Here is a 19,400-nt window from a genome sequence, read left to right on the forward strand (position 1 = left end):
GTCCAAAAAATGTAAATGCCGGTCTCTGCCCCCTCCACCCCAAGCAGGCTGCTCGGCCACATTCTGGCCTGCCCTTTTTTGTTATATTCACTAGTTTGTTATACTTTTAAGATTACTGATATAAGTGATTACACACAGTATTTGTCTTTCTCTGACTTATATCGCTTAGCATGATGTGCTCCAAGTCCATCCATGTTACTGCAAATGGCATCATTTCATTTATTTTGTATCTGAGTAGTATTTCATCTTATATATGTACCACTCTTCTTTCTCCATTCATCTGTTGATGGACGCTTAGGTTATTTCCACATCGTGGCTATTGAAAACAGTGCTGCTATGAACAGAGGGGTACATGTATCTTTTCAAATTACTCTTTTTATTTTTTCAGATATATATCCAGGAGTAGACTTTCTGGGTCATATGGTAGTTCTATTTTTAAGTTTTTGAGGAACCCCCACACTGTTCTCCACAGCAGCTACACCAATTTACATTCCCACCAATGATGTAGTAGGGTTCTCTTTTCCCCATATCCTCGCCAACATTTACTATTTTGTGTTCTTTTTGATGAGTCCTTCTGACAGGTGTGAGGTGATAGCTCACAGTGGTTTTGATCTGTATTTCCCTGATGATGAGCAATGCCAAGCTCCTGTTCTTGAGGCAGGACCCTACCTTGGCTCCCAGGACACCCACTCTCTCTGGGTTCTCTTCCCTCCCTTCCAGCCACTCCTTGATCCATTTCCATGAACACACTCTGCTTCGACTGCCCCTTAAACCCTGGAACCCTCCATCCTTCTGGCTGAAGACCCCATGAGCACGCTAAGTTGCTTCAGTTGTGTCTGACTCTTTGCAACCCCATGGACTGTAGCCCACTAGGCTCCTCTATCCATGGGATTCTCCAGGCAAGAATACTGGAGAGGGTTACCATTCCCTTTTCCAGGGGATCTTGCCAACCCAGGGATCAAAACAGGTCTCCTGCATTGCGGGCAGATTCTTTACTGTCTGAGGCACCAGGGAAGAATGGAGTCAATATATTATCTGAACTTACCCTTATCAGATCCCAAATCTGATCTTTCTGCTATATTCCCTTTCTTGGTCAGTGACAGCATCATCTTCCGGTCACCCAAGCCAGAAACTCACGAATTCCTCCCTGATTCCCTTCTGTCACTGCCCCAACACATTCAACATGACCAAATCCTCCCAAATCAGCAGTATCTCTAACCCCTCCTCCACTTTATCACCACTCTCATCAACAGCCACTGGGGACTGGCTAGAACTGACTCCTGAGGCAGACACGACTGGATGTATCATGTTCTGACAGCCACAAAGAATGGTTTGGCGTTTCCAAGCAGCTTTTTCTTTTTTTCTTTTTATCTCTTTCTCGCAGCACCAGGTCTTAGTTGCGGCACGTACGATCTTTTAGTTGCAGCATGCGAGATTCTTAGATGCGACATGCAGGCTCTAGTCCCCTGACCAGGGATTGAACCTGGGCCCCCTGCACTGGGAGCATGAAGTCTTAGCCACTGGACCACCAAGGAAGTCCCTCCAAGTAGCTTTTGAACTTTATATTTCCATCTTTTTTGAGATATATATTTTACATCTGGGGAAAATCTATTACTTTATAGTTCAGCCCACACTTTCCCTTTTGATCACTAAAACTGTTAAAAATCAGTGAGTGTCTAAATGAATGGAATGTCTTATGTAAACTCAGAGATACTTCAAATAATGCTTAATGACTGTAACATATAGGATCTGGAGACTCAGTGCCTTACTTGCCACAAGATGCTAACATTTTAGTTCACACAAACTATTCTGACACAATATTCATTTTTATGAGGCCAACATTTCAAATTAAAACAAACACAAAATGTGAGCAGTTAACTAAATCAATCATCTCTTCTGTTTATCACATCGCACATTTTCCAATCTGAAAATGCACCACAAAACTTTAGGGATACTATGGTATATTTAATGAAAAGAACAGCTGTTGCTAGAAAAATAATTTTCAATGATTTCCATGACTGAAAGCAAAGCTTGATGTAATTATACATTAAGCATACTCCTTCTAGCTAAAATAGCCAAAAACCTCAGACTCCTCAGGTTAAAAAGACCATTCCACCTAGATTTACATTGTTCTAAATTATCAATAATCCCTCAAATATTTAAAAACCAATTTTAAGGATATATCTTCCCCCTCAGGTTCTTGAAGAAACATCCCCTGAAGTATATATGAAATTAGAAACATATGAGAGCCAAGTTCTAAATAAACTGCCCAGATTAAAAATAACTCTCAGGAATTCCTGGCAGTCCAGTGGTTAGGACGCTGGTGCTCTCACTGCCCAGGGATTGGGTTCAATACCTGGTCAGGGAACTAAGATCCCACAAGCTGTGCGGCACAGCCACTAAAAAAAAAATTCTCTGGAAAGACAATGTCTCAGTAACGAACCAAGTTAATCATCACATTCATTAATCATTTGACATGGCCTCTATAGCAAAAATCCTCAGCCCCCAAGAATTTTCATTCTCGTCAAGACAGCCATATTTAAATACACATAAAGCAATCAGAGGACAAGAGATTCTAAGAAATGAGCCTTAAACTGGGTATTTCAGGATCAGTGAATGGAGAGGCTGGTTAAGGCATTCAACACACAGTGTGGACAAGAGGACAGACGCCTCTAGAAGCCTGGCATTTGGCTATGCTGTATTAGACAATAGACTCTGAAATGTTTCGTAGTAGGATTTTACTTGCTAAAAGTAGTTTTCAAGGAACATTTACCAGGCAAGAGTACATGCAATTGGAATAAAGGAGATATTAGAAACAAAAGAAAAAATTAAGTTTTCCAAAGGAAATGTATATACTGCCTCACTCCCAAATGCCACACCAACCCACATGAATGCACCCTCAGTGAGCACAGTGGCTCCTGGCCTCACGTTCTCAGCAAGCGGAGGACTCTCAAACATTTATCCTGCCCTGTCTTTGAGGAATGTGGCACTGCTGGTGGGTTCTTTCCTAAGTAGCTCTTGACACTATATTTATAACTCCAGCAATACAGAAGTTCAGGACAATTAAGTGTTCCCTTCAGCTTGCATGACACCCATTCTTGTTGGCACTATATATGGATGAATTAAATACATCTCAAGAACTTCTCTGATTCTTTCCCAAGATGTTCACTCATCAGAAAAAGAAATAATTCTACATATTCTACTCATTTCTCAAAAAGCAATGACTAATCAATACCCTTAAATTCAACCCCATCCAACCAGATAAGACTTCAGATAGCTGTTTCCAAACTAATTCATTTGGCATCTCAATACATTTCATGGAGTCCTTTTCAAGATTTATCTGTTACTTTCCCTCCAATAACTAATACAGCTCTAGTATAAATTAACTATTTGTCCCAGAACTGGACAAGACCTTTGAGGAACAAACTGAAACTCAAAGTGGCTAAGTAATTCCCAAAGTTATCTTCGCTATTTAACAAAGAGCAAGCCTAAGAAATTTCCATGGATCTCTTGTGGCTCAGTCAGTTAAGAGTCTGCCTGCAATGCAGGAGACCTGAGTTTGACCCCTGGGTCAGAAAAGATTCCCTGGAGGAGGAAATGGCAACCCATTCCAGTATTCTTGCCTAGGAAATTCCATGGACAGGGGAGCATGGCAGGCTATGGTCCATGGGGTTGCAAGAGTCAGGCATGACTTTGCAATTAAACCTACCTACCTAGGAGGTCTCTACCATCCCCAGTCCAAAATACTTTCCATTTCACCTAAAAGTCTCACTTTCACATGATACAGAATCTATTGTCATTGCTTACTATTACTACTCTTGAAACCAAAAGAAATCTATTCCCCTATGTCACCCAACTTCTTTTTCTTGACTATAATTCTGATGGGAGTCTGATCAAACAACAACCAGATGGCCAATCAACAAAAATCAATGGCCCCCCTCTGTGCCCTGAGCCAAGCACCACATAACAATGAGGATACAGAGGTGAACAGGACAGAAGTGGTTCACCCTTGTAAAACGTGTTTTTGCTCAGTCAGTCAGTTGTGTCTGACTCTGCATCCCCGTGGACTACAGCACACTAGGCTTCCCTGTCCTTCACCATCTCCTGGAGTTTGCTCAAACCCATGTCCGTTGAGTCGGTGATGCCATCCAACCATCTCATCCTCTATTGTCCCCTTCTCCTCCTGCCTTCAATCTTTTCCAGCATCAGAGTCATGAAGTTTACAGACAGGATAATCTGGGAGGCTTAAAACTAATGAAGTTTACTTGGGTCCCTGATTCATCTGACAATGAACTAGAATGTCATTTTTTCCCAAAGTATCTGAGTGCTTCCTAAGTATCACAATCCATTCATAAGTAATTAAAACTTTCTTAGATGTAACTGTTCAAACACAAATCACCACTTTGCAGATATAGACACACATGAACGAGATGGAAGAATAAATTCATTTTTCAACAACTATTTGTCAAGTGTCACCTCTAATACCATGATAAGCTGAGAATATGTAATCAATTTATAAGAGACAAGATATATATTAAAAATAAAAACTTTTATAGTCTCTAAACACACCTGTGACGCTGTCATACTTACAATTATGTTACAATCTATAATCTAGGAATTATAACACACATTTTCTCATTTAACCCCTCCATGATAATTTGTTTTAAAGATTACCAAAATGATACTCAAGGAAGTTAAGGAACCTGCTGCAGCTCTCAGAACTGATAGATGACAGATCCAAAAGCAAGAGCCTAATGTAATTCTAGATTCCGAGATTTTCTATTGAACCAAACTGTCTCAATAAGTGTTAGTCACTCAGTCGTGTCCAGCTCTTTCCGACCCCATGGACTGTAGCCTGCCAGGTTCCTCTGTTCATGGCATTCTCCAGGCAAGAATACTGGAGTGGGTAACCACTCCCTTCTCCAGGGGATCTTCCTGACCCAGGGACGGAACCCAGGTCTCCTGGATTGCAGGCAGATTTTTTTTACCATCTGAGCCACCGGTCTGAATCAAAGCTCCTACACCAAACAGTTTTAAATCGATAATGCTAAACCAGTAGAAAAAACACTAGTTAATATTAGTGTATTAAACATGCACTCACATGCCAGATACTGTTGCAAGTCTTTTACATAAATTGATGATATTATTTATAAGAGTACTCCAGTAGGAACTTTCCTGGTAGTCCAGTGGCTAAGATCCTGTGCTCCCAATGCAGGGGGCCCAGGTTCGATCCTGAGTCAGGGAATGAGATTCCCACATGCCACAACTAAGATCCGGTGCAGCCAAATAAATAATTTTTGTTTGTTTAAAAAAGTACTTCAGTAATACTACAGCTCAGTCAAATTAGAAGTTTTTAAAGCGATTAAAATTCTTCACAATGGTATTCAGAATTAATATAAAGCCAGTTTCAGACAACCAACTAATTATTGGTTGCCCTCAATCATCCCTCCTCCAAAGGGAGGGATGGTTGAGGGCAGAGAGGGAACAGCAAACCCCAACAGGCTCAAGTGGCCCAAAGAAGAGGTTCCCCACCGGACTCTAAAACTCATACCACTTTCAGAGAGCATAAGTGACCCCTGAAGAGTTAGCCAAATGGATCACATGACTCATCGAGTTTCTTTCATGCCTACATTTAAATTCTGCAAAAGCAAGCTTGTTTCCAAACTGCGGATGTGTTCAGCAACACAGAAATGCCTTAGAGAGGAGACAGACCCTCTGTGGGTAGGAGGCCAGCCACAGCGCACGGAACCAGGACTCTAACCACAGCTTCCCCCTGCAGCATATTACAAAGTTCATATGAATTACCTCATTCCGCCTGACCTTAGGAAAACCAGAAAGAAGACAGTGACTAAGTCCCTAACGCCGAGCACAAGGCGATTTAGAGCTTCTGGAGGCAGAAGGATAGCCCCAGAAAGAAATGTAACCTGTCACCGGGTCAAGCCAGCAACCTCCAGCAAAACTGCAACTAAAACCTGTACTCTGAGGCAGATAAAACAGGGAGAACAGACGAAAATGAAAAGAAAAACGCTTTCGCACGTACGTTAACTTTTACACAAAGGCTTGGGCAAAAGAACCCCCACTCTCCTATGCCTGTTCTTTCTCTTTCCGATGGAATGGCTTGCTAAAGGAGGAAGAAGCGGGTGAAGACTTTGATGGGTGGCCTCAGGCTTGGTCAGGAGGAATCAGCCCTTTTAGCAAAAAAGAAAGACACCACAGTGATACAGAAGGAGGAAAACGAAGAAGAAAAGAAAATTAAGCCTCTGGGAATGAATGGAGCGCCTTTCTGATCAATTACATTGAGATTCCCAATTTACTTTGGTCCATATAGCCAAAGAGAGACAACCTAATTTCCTGCTGTCTTTTATTCTTCAGCTAGATTATTAGGTTCACTTCAAACCTCTCAATTATTGTCAGTTCTCTATTCAACCTAGCATACGCAAAGTACATGATCATATATAGAACCTTCTACAAATAACAATGACTAATATTTGTTACTGCTTATTATGTGCCAGGCACGCACGTCATACACAGATGAAGAAACTGAGGCTTAAAGAGGTGCAGTGACTTGCCCACAACAACACAGCTAGCACTGATTTAACTCCGGCTGCCTCACACAACTGCTTGCAAGTAGCCTAGAAGAACGCCATCCTTTTAGCCCATAACAAAATCCAGTCCCTTTTTTTAAAAACAGTAATAGCTTCACCTGAAAAGATCAAGATCCATTTTTTCTTCTTAAAAATATTGATTTATTCTTTAATTGAAGTATAGTTGATGTACAATATTCTGTAAGTTACCGGTGTATAATACAGTGATTCAAAATTTTTAAAGGTTATACTTAATTTGTAGTTATTATAAAATAGAAGCTATATTCCCTGTACTGTACAGTATATTCTTGTAGCTTATTTTATATATAACAGTTTGTACTTCTCAACCCCCAATCCCTATCTTGCTTCTCCCTGCTGAGATCCATTGTAATTAAAACTGCACAGAACTATGTGCTTTGAGAATGGCTTTCAAGTTAATTTGCTGATACTGGTGCTAGATTTGCCTTTTTGAAAAATATTCATTCTACACAACCTACCTCCAGACCCTCTCCACCAAATGTCAGGTACAATTATGCTCTGGGTACAGTTCACAGAACAAATTCCCTCTATCTGAGAGCCACAGGACAGCGAGGATCCAACCCCACAACTCAGCATGGCAGAACCATCACCCTCACACCAGCCAACTGGGCTGCGTGTCCCACACAGGTCATTAGGAAAAGCAAGAAAGGAATTCTCAAACTTCAGAAGGCTCTCAAAGGGCAGCACTTCCCCTCAAAGGAAAACTGGCAAGAAAAAGCAATCCACAAGCCCATTTAAACAAACAGAAACAGGCTTAAACAGACAAAAGTAATATTATTGTTTCTTTAAGCCACCTACATAATATTTACATTTTCCCATAGCTGGGAAATCACTGACTACAGTCAAGTAACCCCTGAATTCACCTCTGCCATGCCATTAAACCTGGATCTGCTTAAGGCCTAAACCAATAAAACTTCTGTTTAACTTATCATCTCAAAGTTCCGCTGAAATTAAAGCCCAAATAAACCAAATGAATCTTAATTCCCTTGGAAAGCTCCTTTAACTGTAAAACATTATGGAATGTTAAACTTCATTTTAGAATTACTATTTTTTTTTTCTCCAATGCAGCGCACCTAGTTATGCTTTCTATTTAAAAAAAAAAAAGTTTGGTTTTTGTTTTGCTGTTGGAGAACTATATCAGATACACATAAATTTCTATGATCTAACTGGAAAAATATAAAAAAATATTCTCGAAACAAGCATCTGTGGGAAGTTTTCAGGGTAAATTTGAGTTGTCTAAGAATATGAGGATTGAGAAGGGTTCATCATCTATTTAAAGTCAGAAATAACTCTACACAGCCTTTTAAAAGATTCACTTACTTAAAATATTCTGAAAGAAGGAAAAAAATGAGAGTGAAACAATCAGATTATAAAACATTAAGCAACAATTTTGGACACAGGTGAACCTTGAAGTGGACTATGGGGTCAGATTCCATCTAATCGCAATTTTTCAACCAAGGACAATATGCTTATAAGTAAACGGTATAAAAATCCTCTTTCGTAGGTGGGGTTTTTACTAGTTTGTCCCAAACTTTTTTCAGTTCCCAGTACATTTATAAGATAACTTCAGTTCCTCCAAATTCTGCCATAGTGGTGGGAAAACTCTTGGTAAACTCACTGAAATTCAAAGAAAACAGGACTCCTAGTCACCCTTTCTCACATGATTAGTAAAAGACACATCACCCAGCTCCCCGCCCTCTGTATCCTGCAGTGTATTCACAGGACGCTGATGCTGTCTTAGCAATGCTTTTCCCGTGCCGTAATTATAGGAGTAAAAAGTATTTTGCTCTGAGTTTCAGTGATGTCAGCCTGAAACACATTCTAATGTGTTTCAAAAGGAGAGAATATGCAAACACCCTTTGGTACACAGTCAAAAATAACCTGAAGTTCAGCTGACCACAAAAAAGGGGAAGAAGCATTTACCCTGCTAAATAGACATGAGATGCAAAGAGCAAAGCTCTCCAGACTTCCACCTACCTAACAAATGGTCAAAGGCCATGAACACTGCTCACACCAAGAGGAAAATCCATGCAAAAGCACCAAAAAATATTAAATTCCCTGGGTTTTCATGCAGCACACTGGCTTCTTAGTTGTGGCACTCAGGTTTAGTTGCCCCATGGCATATGGGATCTTAGTCCCCTCACCAAGGATCCAACCTGTGCCCCCTGCAGCGCAAGCAGAGGCCTAACCACTGAGCAACCAGGGAAGTCCCTACACTCACTATTAACCTAGGGAATGCAAATTAAATAACAAAGAGGTGACTTTGCAACGTTTTTCCTCTATCTTAATGACTGCATCCAGGGCAGCTGAGGGTGCAATGAAACTAGATTAAAAATAGTCTTAAACTGACAATAAATAACTACTCATAAAAATGGTTACACCCTCATGCCCAGTAAATTCTATTTTATATATCTATCCTAAAAAACATCCATAAATGGTAAAGGTTTCTTGCTCTTGTTCACTACAGTGTTATGTATAGTAGCAAAAATTAGAAACATCCATGTTTTCCCTATTTCGGGAATGAGAGCCTATTCAATAAAATACAATACAGACATCAAAATGATAGCTGAAGTCACACAGCTATATCTCATAATTCTAAGTTTAAATAGCAGGAAATCTATCAGTACAACAAATTACAAACAGAATTACATGATTCAGCAGTGTCTCTTCTGGGTACATACCTGAAATAATACCAAAGTTTCTAAGCAATAATAATAATAAAAGCAAGGTCTCCAAGAGATATCACTGTACACTCCTGTTCACAACAGCAATATTCACAAGAGCCAAAAGGTGGAAGTAGCCAAATGTCCACTGACTGAGTAAATGGATAAACAAGATGAGGTATACATATACAATGGAATATTACTCAGACTTAAAGGAAGGAAATCTTGACACATGAATGAACCTTAAGGACATTCAGTTCAGTTCAGTCGCTCAGTCGTGTTGGACTCTTTGCAACCCCATAAATCGTAGCACGCCAGGCCTCCCTGTCCATCACCAACTCCTGGAGTTCACCCAGACTCACGTCCATCGAGTCAGTGATGCCATCCAGCCATCTCATCCTCTGTCGTCCCCTTCTCCTCCTGCCCCCAATCCCTCCCAGCATCAGAGTCTTTTCCAATGAGTCAACTCTTCGCATGAGGTGGCCAAAGTACTGGAATTTCAGCTTTAGCATCATTCCTTCCAAAGAAATCCCAGGGCTGATCTCCTTTAGAATGGACTGGTTGGATCTCCCTGCAGTCCAAGGGACTCTCAAGAGTCTTCTCCAACACCACAGTTCAAAAGCATCAATTCTTCGGCGCTCAGCCTTCTTCACATCCAACTCTCACATCCATACATGACCACAGGAAAAACCATAGCCTTGACTAGACGAACCTTTGTTGGCAAAGTAATGTCTCTGCTTTTGAATATGCTATCTAGGTTGGTCATAACTTTCCTTCCAAGGAGTAAGCGTCTTTTAATTTCATGGCTGCAGTCACCATCTGCAGTGATTTTGGAGCCCAGAAAAATAAAGTCTGACACTGTTTCCACTGTTTCCCCATCTATTTCCCATGAAGTGATGGGACCGGATGCCATGATCTTATGCTAAGTGAAATAAGCCAGTCACAAAAACACGAATAATGAGAGATATCAAACAGCCAAACAGAAACAAAAAGTAGGAGCTGGCGGGGAGGAGGAAAGGGGAACTGTATTGTAATTTAATGAGGACAGAGTTTCAATTCCCAAGAAAAAGTTCTGGCAATTGAATACACAACAGTGTAAATACACTTAACACTACTGAACACTGAAAAATGGTTTTGATGGCAAATGTTACCTGTATTAAACCACAATTTATGTTTTTTTCTTGGTGGGGCCGCACAGCTTGTGGGATCTTAGTTCCCTGACTAGGGTTTGAACCTGGGCCCTCTGCACAAAGTTCTAACCACTGGACTGCCAGGGAACTCCCAAATCACAATTTTAAAAAATACCAGTACAGTAAGATTACATACGTGTAAAACAAAAAAGTGAAAAAGCCTAGAAAATAATTCTTCAAAATATTTATGTATTAATGTCATCTGTGATGTGATTTTTATATCACTATTTTTAAAAATTTAGAAATACTGCTCTAGCTAACCCACAAAATCTTTAAAATCTTTCCAGTGCAAATGATGTTCATATGAAAAATTTCTCCTTTTTTCAGCATATATATAACAAACATGGAGCCAAAGTTTGAACTAAGATCTTGCTCTTTACCATGGATAAGAATTGATCTAACTAAACTCCATGAGAGCAGGTTTCAATTTGTTTTGTTCACTGAATCCCCAGCAGCAGTCTAGCCCATTGTGAATATTCATAAACACTTGGGAAATGAATTTAGAAAGCTCCTTTCACAATCCACACACATACTTTGGCCAACTGGCATTAATTTCATGAAAACACTCTGCTGATTACATTCTAAATCTTTTAAATCCAAGATCTTCTGAATCTATTCTTCTGGCTTCCAATCTCCCACCTCACGCTTTTTCCTCCTCTAATTATCTCACTTCGTTTAGTATCTGGAAAAAGAACTGAGTGTTGCAATATATAATTAGCAAATTATCTTAGCTGATGGAATCATATGTAGCAGCAGTAGGCAATTACAGTCTATAAAATGCAGATTACTCTGGCTGTTTTAATACTCTATGAAAGACGAGCCCTTGCCTCTGCACACTGAAGGCACAGTTGCAGTTAGAATGCCACTAGGATGGTTTTATCCTTTCAGTTCATAAGTGAAAAAAAGGGAAGTCCTATATACACAAGTTTCACAACCTCAAAATGCTCATTTAGCTCATATGTGTGACCCAAGCTAAGCTAAGAAGAAACTATTCCAAACAGCAAAGGGCACATTTCCCTTCACAAAGAAAAATCTTCCCAGTGGGCTTGGCTGGTACCCAATCTGTCCACCTGCAGCCATCTAGAGAATAGAGGTTCATACCCTTGGCAAGAGTTCGCAGCTCTGCTTTTGCAAACAGCACTGTCTAACAGAGGTATAACACAAGCCACTATCTTTATTATGCATTGGCTGTGCTGGGCTTTCATTGCTGCACGTGGGCTTTCTGTAGCTGCTGTGCATGGGCTTCTCACTGCAGTGGCTTTTCCTGCTGCAGAGCCGGGCTCTAGAGCACACAGGCCAGTAGTTGCAGCACTCAGGCTTAGTAGCTGTGGTGCACGAGCTTAGCTGCTCCTCCACATGTGGAGTCTTCCCAGACCAGGGATCGAAACCATGTCCCCAAACCATGTCCCCTGCACTGGCAGGCGAATTCTTAACCACTGATTACCAGGGAAGTCAGTTATTTTAGGAAGTCATTAATTTTAAATTTTCCAATAGTCATGCTAAAAAATAAACATATAAAAGTTAATTTTATTTAACTCAATATACTCAGAGTCTTATTTCAACATGTAACCCATAATAAAAACAAGTATTGTGATATATTTTCTCTTTCCTTTGTCTTGGAAATTCAGTACAGATTTCAGACTTAACAGCATCTCTCAAATCAGACTAGCCACATTTCAAGTATTCAACAGCCATACCTGACTAGTAACTACCCTATGCGGGCAACAGACTTTTAGAATGATGGTCATTTTTGTGACACGTTTACATTCATTTCACATGTTAATTTTTTTATAGGCTCTGATATTTCTTTCTTGGTGTGTAACTGGGCCCTCTCCATTAAAAATGTGTGTATGTGCATGTATGTGTGTATATACAAGTAAGCAAAAACCATTTCAACTAGCCACTGACAGCCAAGCCAACACTAACTATAGGATGATTATATATTACAGTCTCCACAATTTTAGGACAGATGTCAACAGAGAAATGTGGCTTGTTTTACAGGGACACACATCTCAGCCAACATTTCTATCTAAATAGACGTAACAGCTTTACCAAACTTTGCACAACAGGGGTATTCCTGAATGTAAACAGTTCAAAAGTTTCCTTTTACCAAAGACGCAAGCTCTTTAAAAAAAATGAAGAGATGCTTTAATTTATTTATTTAATAAGCTTTTTAAAAATTATTGCTAAATGAGGTTAGGGACATTGTTTTTTCATTGCTCTATTCCCAGAGCCAGATTTGGTGGAGTGGTCACATTTTTCTCCTTACAGTTCACCTTTTCAGAGAAGTCTTTCTGAATCACTGGATCTGAAGCAGCCCTCTGCTCTTTCCCTTCATAGCAAAAATAAACTCAATTGTTGCATAAATGAATGAATGATTGAAGCTTAAAATAAGGAAAAATAAAGTGAGCTAAACCAGCAGTAACGGTTACCACCAATATTACCCATTTTTAAATGACTACCCTCTATAAGATGCAGTGGAGGATTATGGTCTAGTTGTGAGAAGAGGGGAAATTGTGTACTTGTGTTTAAAAAAAAACTCACAGTACCTAGTACTGGGACTTTCTTTCAAAATGATGAGTAGGCTTTCACTTCCTCAAGCACCTACCAAGTGCCAGGCATTTATTTTAGACCCTGGGTAAACATGCTAGTCTCTGTTCTAAACAAACTATAACAAGACATTACAACTTTTGCTATGAAGGGAAAGAGCAGAGTAGGGAAGGGTGTCTTGTTTGGATTGGTGGTTCAGGAAGACTTCTCTGAGAAGGTGGCATGTAAGTTGACAAGGGAAGAACTAAGAGAAGCAATTCCAGGCCCCGGTTCTGTGATGGGGACTAACTTGAATCCTGAAGGGAACTGAAGAGGCCTAATAAGACTAGACTCCTAGTTATAGACTCTTAATTAACGTTGTTGCATCAGGGACTTCACTGCTGGTCCAGTGGCTACGACTCTGCATTCCCAATGCAGGGAGCCTGGGTTCGATTCCTGGTGGAGGAACTAGATCCCACATGCCACAACTAAAGATCCTGTGTGCTGCAACTAAGATTGGGCAGAGCCAGTAAGTAAATAAATAAGTATTTTTTAAAAAAGTTGTTGCATCAGAGAGCAAGCAATGAGCTAGCCTTCATATATAACATATATAATAATAGGCAATGCTTTGTGTGCTCAGTCACTCAGTTGTGTCTGACTCTTTGCGACCCCACGGACTGTAGGACTGTAGCCTGCCTGCTTAACCAGAATAATAGCCTCCTACAAGGCAACACGTATCAGCTCTTCAACGAGACAAGGACAAAAATGGGCCAAGTTAGTCAAGATGTATCTTTGCAAGCATTTACCTTATTATACCCTACACTGTCTCTCATCATCCATCCAAAGAGGGGCCCGGCTAGCCAATGACCCTGGGACAAATTAGAAACGAAAAGCAAGCCTCAAGCTGGGGTCTTTATCAAAAGGCAGCAATTTCTGTGGAAAGCTAAGAGTAAACAAGAGTTGATGCTCTAGGCAAGGAGTCGGTACACGAGAAAGCATTCGGCCAGTCTCACTTTTTTGTCCCCAAAACGAATGTTTACAGTATGACATGCACTAACTGCCAAAGGAAATCTAAGAAGAATAACCACATTATTGGATGCGTTTAGCTTTCCTTTTTGTAAATGTTTTGTGTCACTGCTTTCCAAAGAATTCTATCTCTTGCATGTTAGCCATTAAAAGAAATGGGGTAGAGAGTGTATTGTTCATGCTTGCTGGTATATAAGACTGGTGACCAATTTTCTTCTGAAATTCAGTTAAAGGAATGTGTTTCTGTGAGTCCTGCTCACACAAACACAAAATTCCATTGGATTAACACTGTGTAAGAACAGAATATATCAGACACGGCGACGGGATGTGCAAACAACCATACACCGGGCAAAACAACTGCTGGGAATGTTTATATTCAGTAATACAGGGGCTCTGTCAGTACAAAAAGTTTAAGCAAAAGACCTTTGATGTTGTAAATTAGCACTCTATCACCAAAACTTCTAATGGAAACACTGAATAAACTAGTGCAGCTCATTACTGTTGGTTCTAGGTGTAAAGTGCAGAGCCAGAGAAACCCCAAAATATTTAAATTATAACAAGGAAAAAACCTATGGGTGAACTTAAGATCTGTTCCATGGAGTCTCACACGCTTGCCTTATTAACCCATTCTTCAGCAGAACTTCTTAAAAAGTGTGGAGGGTTCAGAAGACAATTTCAAGCTCCTAAATAAGACTTCTTTATCTTTTAAAAAAATTTTTATTAACTCCCTTGTATTATAATTATAGTTACTTCCTAATTATTCTACTTCTAAAGCAAACACAGCATCATTTCTTATTCCTATTATGTACCCAAGGCTCAGGAAGAAAAGTGATCACCTTGGTTTAGAGAAGAAGCAGAATATGCTCTGATAGATTAATGATTTTAGTCCATTTCTACTCTTGGAAGCCTGAATACATAGAAAAGGAAAATTATGAGTTAACACACTGTTGACATCCTTGCTTCTGCACAAAGCATAACAGTACGTTCAAAAGGATGACTTATGAACACTGTAATGAAGATACATGAAAGTTAGGGTGTCAAAATGTTAAGAAACTCCTAAATTACAGATGCCCATTTTGCGAAAGTAAACTGGAATATTAAAATTATTTTTATAGCCAAGAAGCAGTGAAAACTGAGTCAGGGAAACTTGAGCTCTGCCTTTTCCCTACCTAAGTGTGCTGCTGCTGCTGCTGCTAAGTCGCTCTTTAGCAAATCACTTAACGAGGCCCAACCTTTCATTAGGTTAATGCTGCAGAGGATTCTTGGGAGAATCATAAGACCAGGTACACTGAAAACCCATAAAGAGCCAACAATTATCAAACCAGGAAAACATCAATTCATTCAACTAATATTCACTGATGGAGGCCCTGGGGATACAGCAGTAAGCATGGCATTCAAACTCCTAGAAAAAGGCCACAATTGCTTTCCTTTGTACCTTTCAGACAAGTTTTTAAGCCTTTTCCTTTTTTTTTTTTTCTTAAAGAAGGCACCGATATAAAATAAGAAAGAAAAAGTTGGGCTATGTTCCTTTGCCTGGCAAGAGAAGAAAAAAATTTCTCACCCTCTCTCCCCCTTTCTCACCATCCTGCATTTACCACAGACATCTTATTTTCCCTGGATATTTTCAAGAGTTCTAGAAACCACATTTTCCTGGCTTTTCCACCAGGTGGTATAGCACTTTTAAAAAATCACTATTATCCATAATAGATCCTTCTGGCAACACTTCTCTTCCCACCTCTTTAGAGAAAACATAAATTTCACTTCTCAACTATATGTCAGAGGTGCCTACCTAATTCTTACAATCACTGACATAAAAAAAAAAGATTTATCTAACATTGGGTAAAAGACATGTTCTGCATTAAGAGTGCTTTGCTTTAAATTTATGATAAGTTTGACTTCCTTAACTCATAAATCTTTTCAGGAATTTAACAGACTCACTCTTCAAATAAACCAAAATGCCCACAAAAATTCAGTTAGTACACCTTCTCAACTGGTAAATAAGTCCTCTAACTCAGAATCCAGTAAGTGTTATGTTAGAAGGGGAAATACACAGCAATAAAGTTTCAGAATATACTTTGAAGCTCTTTAAGCAAGATCTAGGACTTACTGTTCTGATTTTCAGCACAATCTTCAAAATATATACTGATGGTAGGACAATCCTAAATACTAAATAAGTATCATTAAATGAGTATGTTATATATAGTAGATGAATATTACATAAGTTAATGAGTATAACATAGACATTCGAAGTGTACAAACCCAGAAAAAAAAACATTCTTACTTTTTAAAGCATTAAAACATTTTCATACAAGTTCAACCTGGATACCTTGGCCCTCATAAAGGAGCATCTCATGCCTGGAGAATTCAACACCAGCTAGTTTCCTGTAGCTACCAGTACCTCTGGGATAGACTTCAAATGAGCACAACGGTCTCTGACAGTCTCTACTCAAAGTGTCAAATGATGACAGTGACATAAGTGGAAAAAAACCAAAAAAGCACAAAGTAGAGAAGAGAAAGGAAGCAGAGCCCAAGAAAGAGAAAAGCAAAGTGAAAAAAAAAGGGAAGGAAATGCAATTCTTCAATGCACTGACTGGAGAGGCAGGCATTCCTGACTTCCAAACTTCACAGCAAACTCATGGCTAAAATACACTTCACTAAAAATAAGATTTCACTTGCTATGAACTGTTTGCCTCTGCCCCCTACCCCTCAATTCACATGATGAAACTCTCATGTGATAAGATTTGGAGGTGGGGCCTTTGGGAGGTAATCAGGTCTTTAGGGTGGCCCACAGGATGGGATGAGTGGCCTTACAAGAAGGTGAGAGGTAGCCCTTTTCCTGGAGTGAAGGCACTGCCAGATAGCTATCAGCTATCTACAGCCAGGAAGGGGCCCTCATCAGAATACAACATGCTGGGACTTCCCTGGTGGTCCAATGGTCAAGACTCCTGGCTCCCACTGCCTGGGGGCAAGTGTTTGACCCCTGATTGGGGGGGATCCCCTGCATACCCCTAAAGGCAAAAAAAAAAAAAAAAAAGAACCCAACATGCTGGCACCCACATCTCAAGACATCTAGCCTCTAGAACTTTCAGAAATACGTAACTTTGTTGATGAAGTCACCTAGCATAGGTTATAGCAGCCTCAGGTTAAAGTGACTAAGCCTTAGAAACAACTGACTCGGAACTTCACTTGGGATCATCAGCTACTGAGTAAGGGCACCTGATTCTTGCCCTTCCCTACCCTTCGCCCCTTCTTCAGGTTTGGGAAGTTAAGAGCTTCAAAAGACTAAAACTTCCGAATCTTAAAAAGAAATTTGATCTCCTAAAGTGGTTAAGTAAACTTAAAAGGTCTGGCAAGGAAATCCTGACACATTACTCCGTCCTCATTCCTCCCATAAGTCATCATCCGGCCCTGATTTTCCTTGCCTCTAGTCTCCAGAAAGAAGTCTGATGGCAATGTTGGGCGCGCGCCTGCTGTTTTTTAAGAGCAATCAATTTGTTCCATTCCAGCCTTCTCTAATCGGATACCAGCACGTCTGCGTTGGCAGGACTTCCCTGCTGAGGCTCCTAGGGCCAGGAGGCCGCGGGGTTCAAGCACCGGACTCAGACATCAGCCCAAGCGTCCCCTTTCGGGGGAGCCTCCCTGAAACACACAATCATGGTCGGCGAAACCAACCCAAGTTCCCTTCCAATCTTTTCCCAAGTCATGCTTTCCACTGTACGCCTCCTCCAAAAAAGGAAGAAACCGACCCAGGGCTCAGCTCTCGCCGGCTGCTCCTACCTAGTACCGGAACTTGTTTACAAAACATTAGAGGCACCTATAAACGTGACTTTACTGGAAACGCACCACCGTGACTCCTGCCACCCAGATTTAATGTGCGCCTGCTCTGGCGAGGCCCCGTGTTTCCCTCAGCGCCCCCAACCCCGCCACGAGAGGCGCTCGGACCGAGAAGGTAGGGGAGGCTGGGTCCCCACGTCCACTCCTGGCCGTTACCCTGCCCCCAAAACCCTCCGGGAGCCACGAGCCAATGAACGGACTAATAGAGGGGGCCGCCATGAGGACTGCGAGGGGGCGAAGGGCGTCCCCGGGCACAGGGGAAACGTGGGGAGTGGCCTGGGGACGACTCCTGGCTCTCAGAACTGCTCCCCAGCCGCCGGCCGCCCAAGGCGGAGTCGCAGAGGCCATCTGGCGCGGCAGGCGGGAGCGGGCCCTCCGCCTCCCCGCCCTTCCTCCGCTTTCCTCCCCGGTGCGCCCAGCGCAAGCCCGTAAGCCCGCAGGCACCAGCTCGAGGCACTACTCCGGGATCCGAAAAGACAGAAGCCCCTTCTCGACGGCCTCCTCCTCCTTCCTCGCGAGCATCCCTCGTGCACCCCGCGGAGACACGTGGAGTTGGGGTCCTGCCGCCCCGGGATTTCCCGGGAGCGACTGGGCGCCGGCTACTGCGCCTACCCGGCACACCACTCACTTGCTGGCCGGTGCGGAGCTTGCCCTGGGGCGCTCTCCTGAAGAAGGAGGTCCTGGCGGTGAAGAAGAAGTCCTCGGAGTCCTCCTCCAGGCTGCTGTAGCCGCTGCTCATGCTGCTGGTCCCGTCGCGCGCGGGCCGCCTCCCCGGGGCGCTGGCGGCCAGGCAGGGGGTGCAGCGCCCGCCCGCCCCGCGAGGTTCCCGGCGCGCGGCCCCAAGCCGCCGGCGGGCCGTCCTGCTGCAGCTGCGGCCGCCGCTCAATCCGTCCCGGCCCCTCCCGCCGCCTCCCGGCTTCCCGGCCCGGCTCCTGGCGCGGCTAGGGCCCCAGAAACGCCCAGCGACCCCGCCCCCTGGACCGCGACCCCGCCCCCTGGACCGCGACCCCGCCCCGGCCCCGCCCCGCGCTCCGCGGGCCCCGCCCCGAGAGGCCTGGGACGCGCTCCAGGCGGTCTGGTCACTCCCGGCGCAGGTGGGAGTGGGGGCGATGTAGCTGGGCTGTTCTACGAGCGCTGCTCTTCCCGAGCAGTATTTGGGGAGCCCCCCGGATCCCTGCTTAGATGGCTGCGTCTGTGCTTCGGGTCGCTACCCCAGCCTCCCGGAAACTGCCAATTCCTCGGAGATCAGTCCCCCCGCCCGGCTAGCTCGGGTTTAGGGGAGGGCCCAAGCAAAGCCGGAAATTTTCTCCGCCGTCTCCGCACTGCTCGCCCCCTCCCGGGGTCCGGTGGGTGAAGATTGCAGGGCGGAGGGGACCCCCCCACCCCACCCCCGAGACCCTCCGCAGTTCTGCAGTCTTTTCGCCCCGAAGAGAACTCTGGCAACCCGGCCCTCCAAGGAGGGTTAAAAGTTAGCTGAGAAGCGTGAGGAAGTAACGACTGGGTAGAGTTTATTTAAATAAAAACATCCTTTCCGG

The 19,400-nt window shown here is 42.6% G+C and overlaps 1 protein-coding gene across 1 annotated transcript in view; it reads right to left on the reverse strand.

Annotated features, from left to right (window-relative positions):
• RASSF3 (Ras association domain family member 3) overlaps positions 1-18,766 on the reverse strand; it is a 76,569-nt gene extending 57,803 nt beyond the window's left edge. Inside the window, exon 1 of the mRNA XM_019960882.2 lies at positions 18,494-18,766. Within this exon, the coding sequence (XP_019816441.1) occupies positions 18,494-18,604 (111 nt within the window). The 5' untranslated portion in view covers positions 18,605-18,766. The remainder of the gene's footprint in view (positions 1-18,493) is intronic.
• Positions 18,767-19,400: the final 634 nt, after the last annotated feature.

Source organism: Bos indicus, chromosome 5 (genome assembly GCF_029378745.1).
Source record: "Bos indicus isolate NIAB-ARS_2022 breed Sahiwal x Tharparkar chromosome 5, NIAB-ARS_B.indTharparkar_mat_pri_1.0, whole genome shotgun sequence".
Classification (NCBI taxonomy): domain Eukaryota; kingdom Metazoa; phylum Chordata; class Mammalia; order Artiodactyla; family Bovidae; genus Bos; species Bos indicus.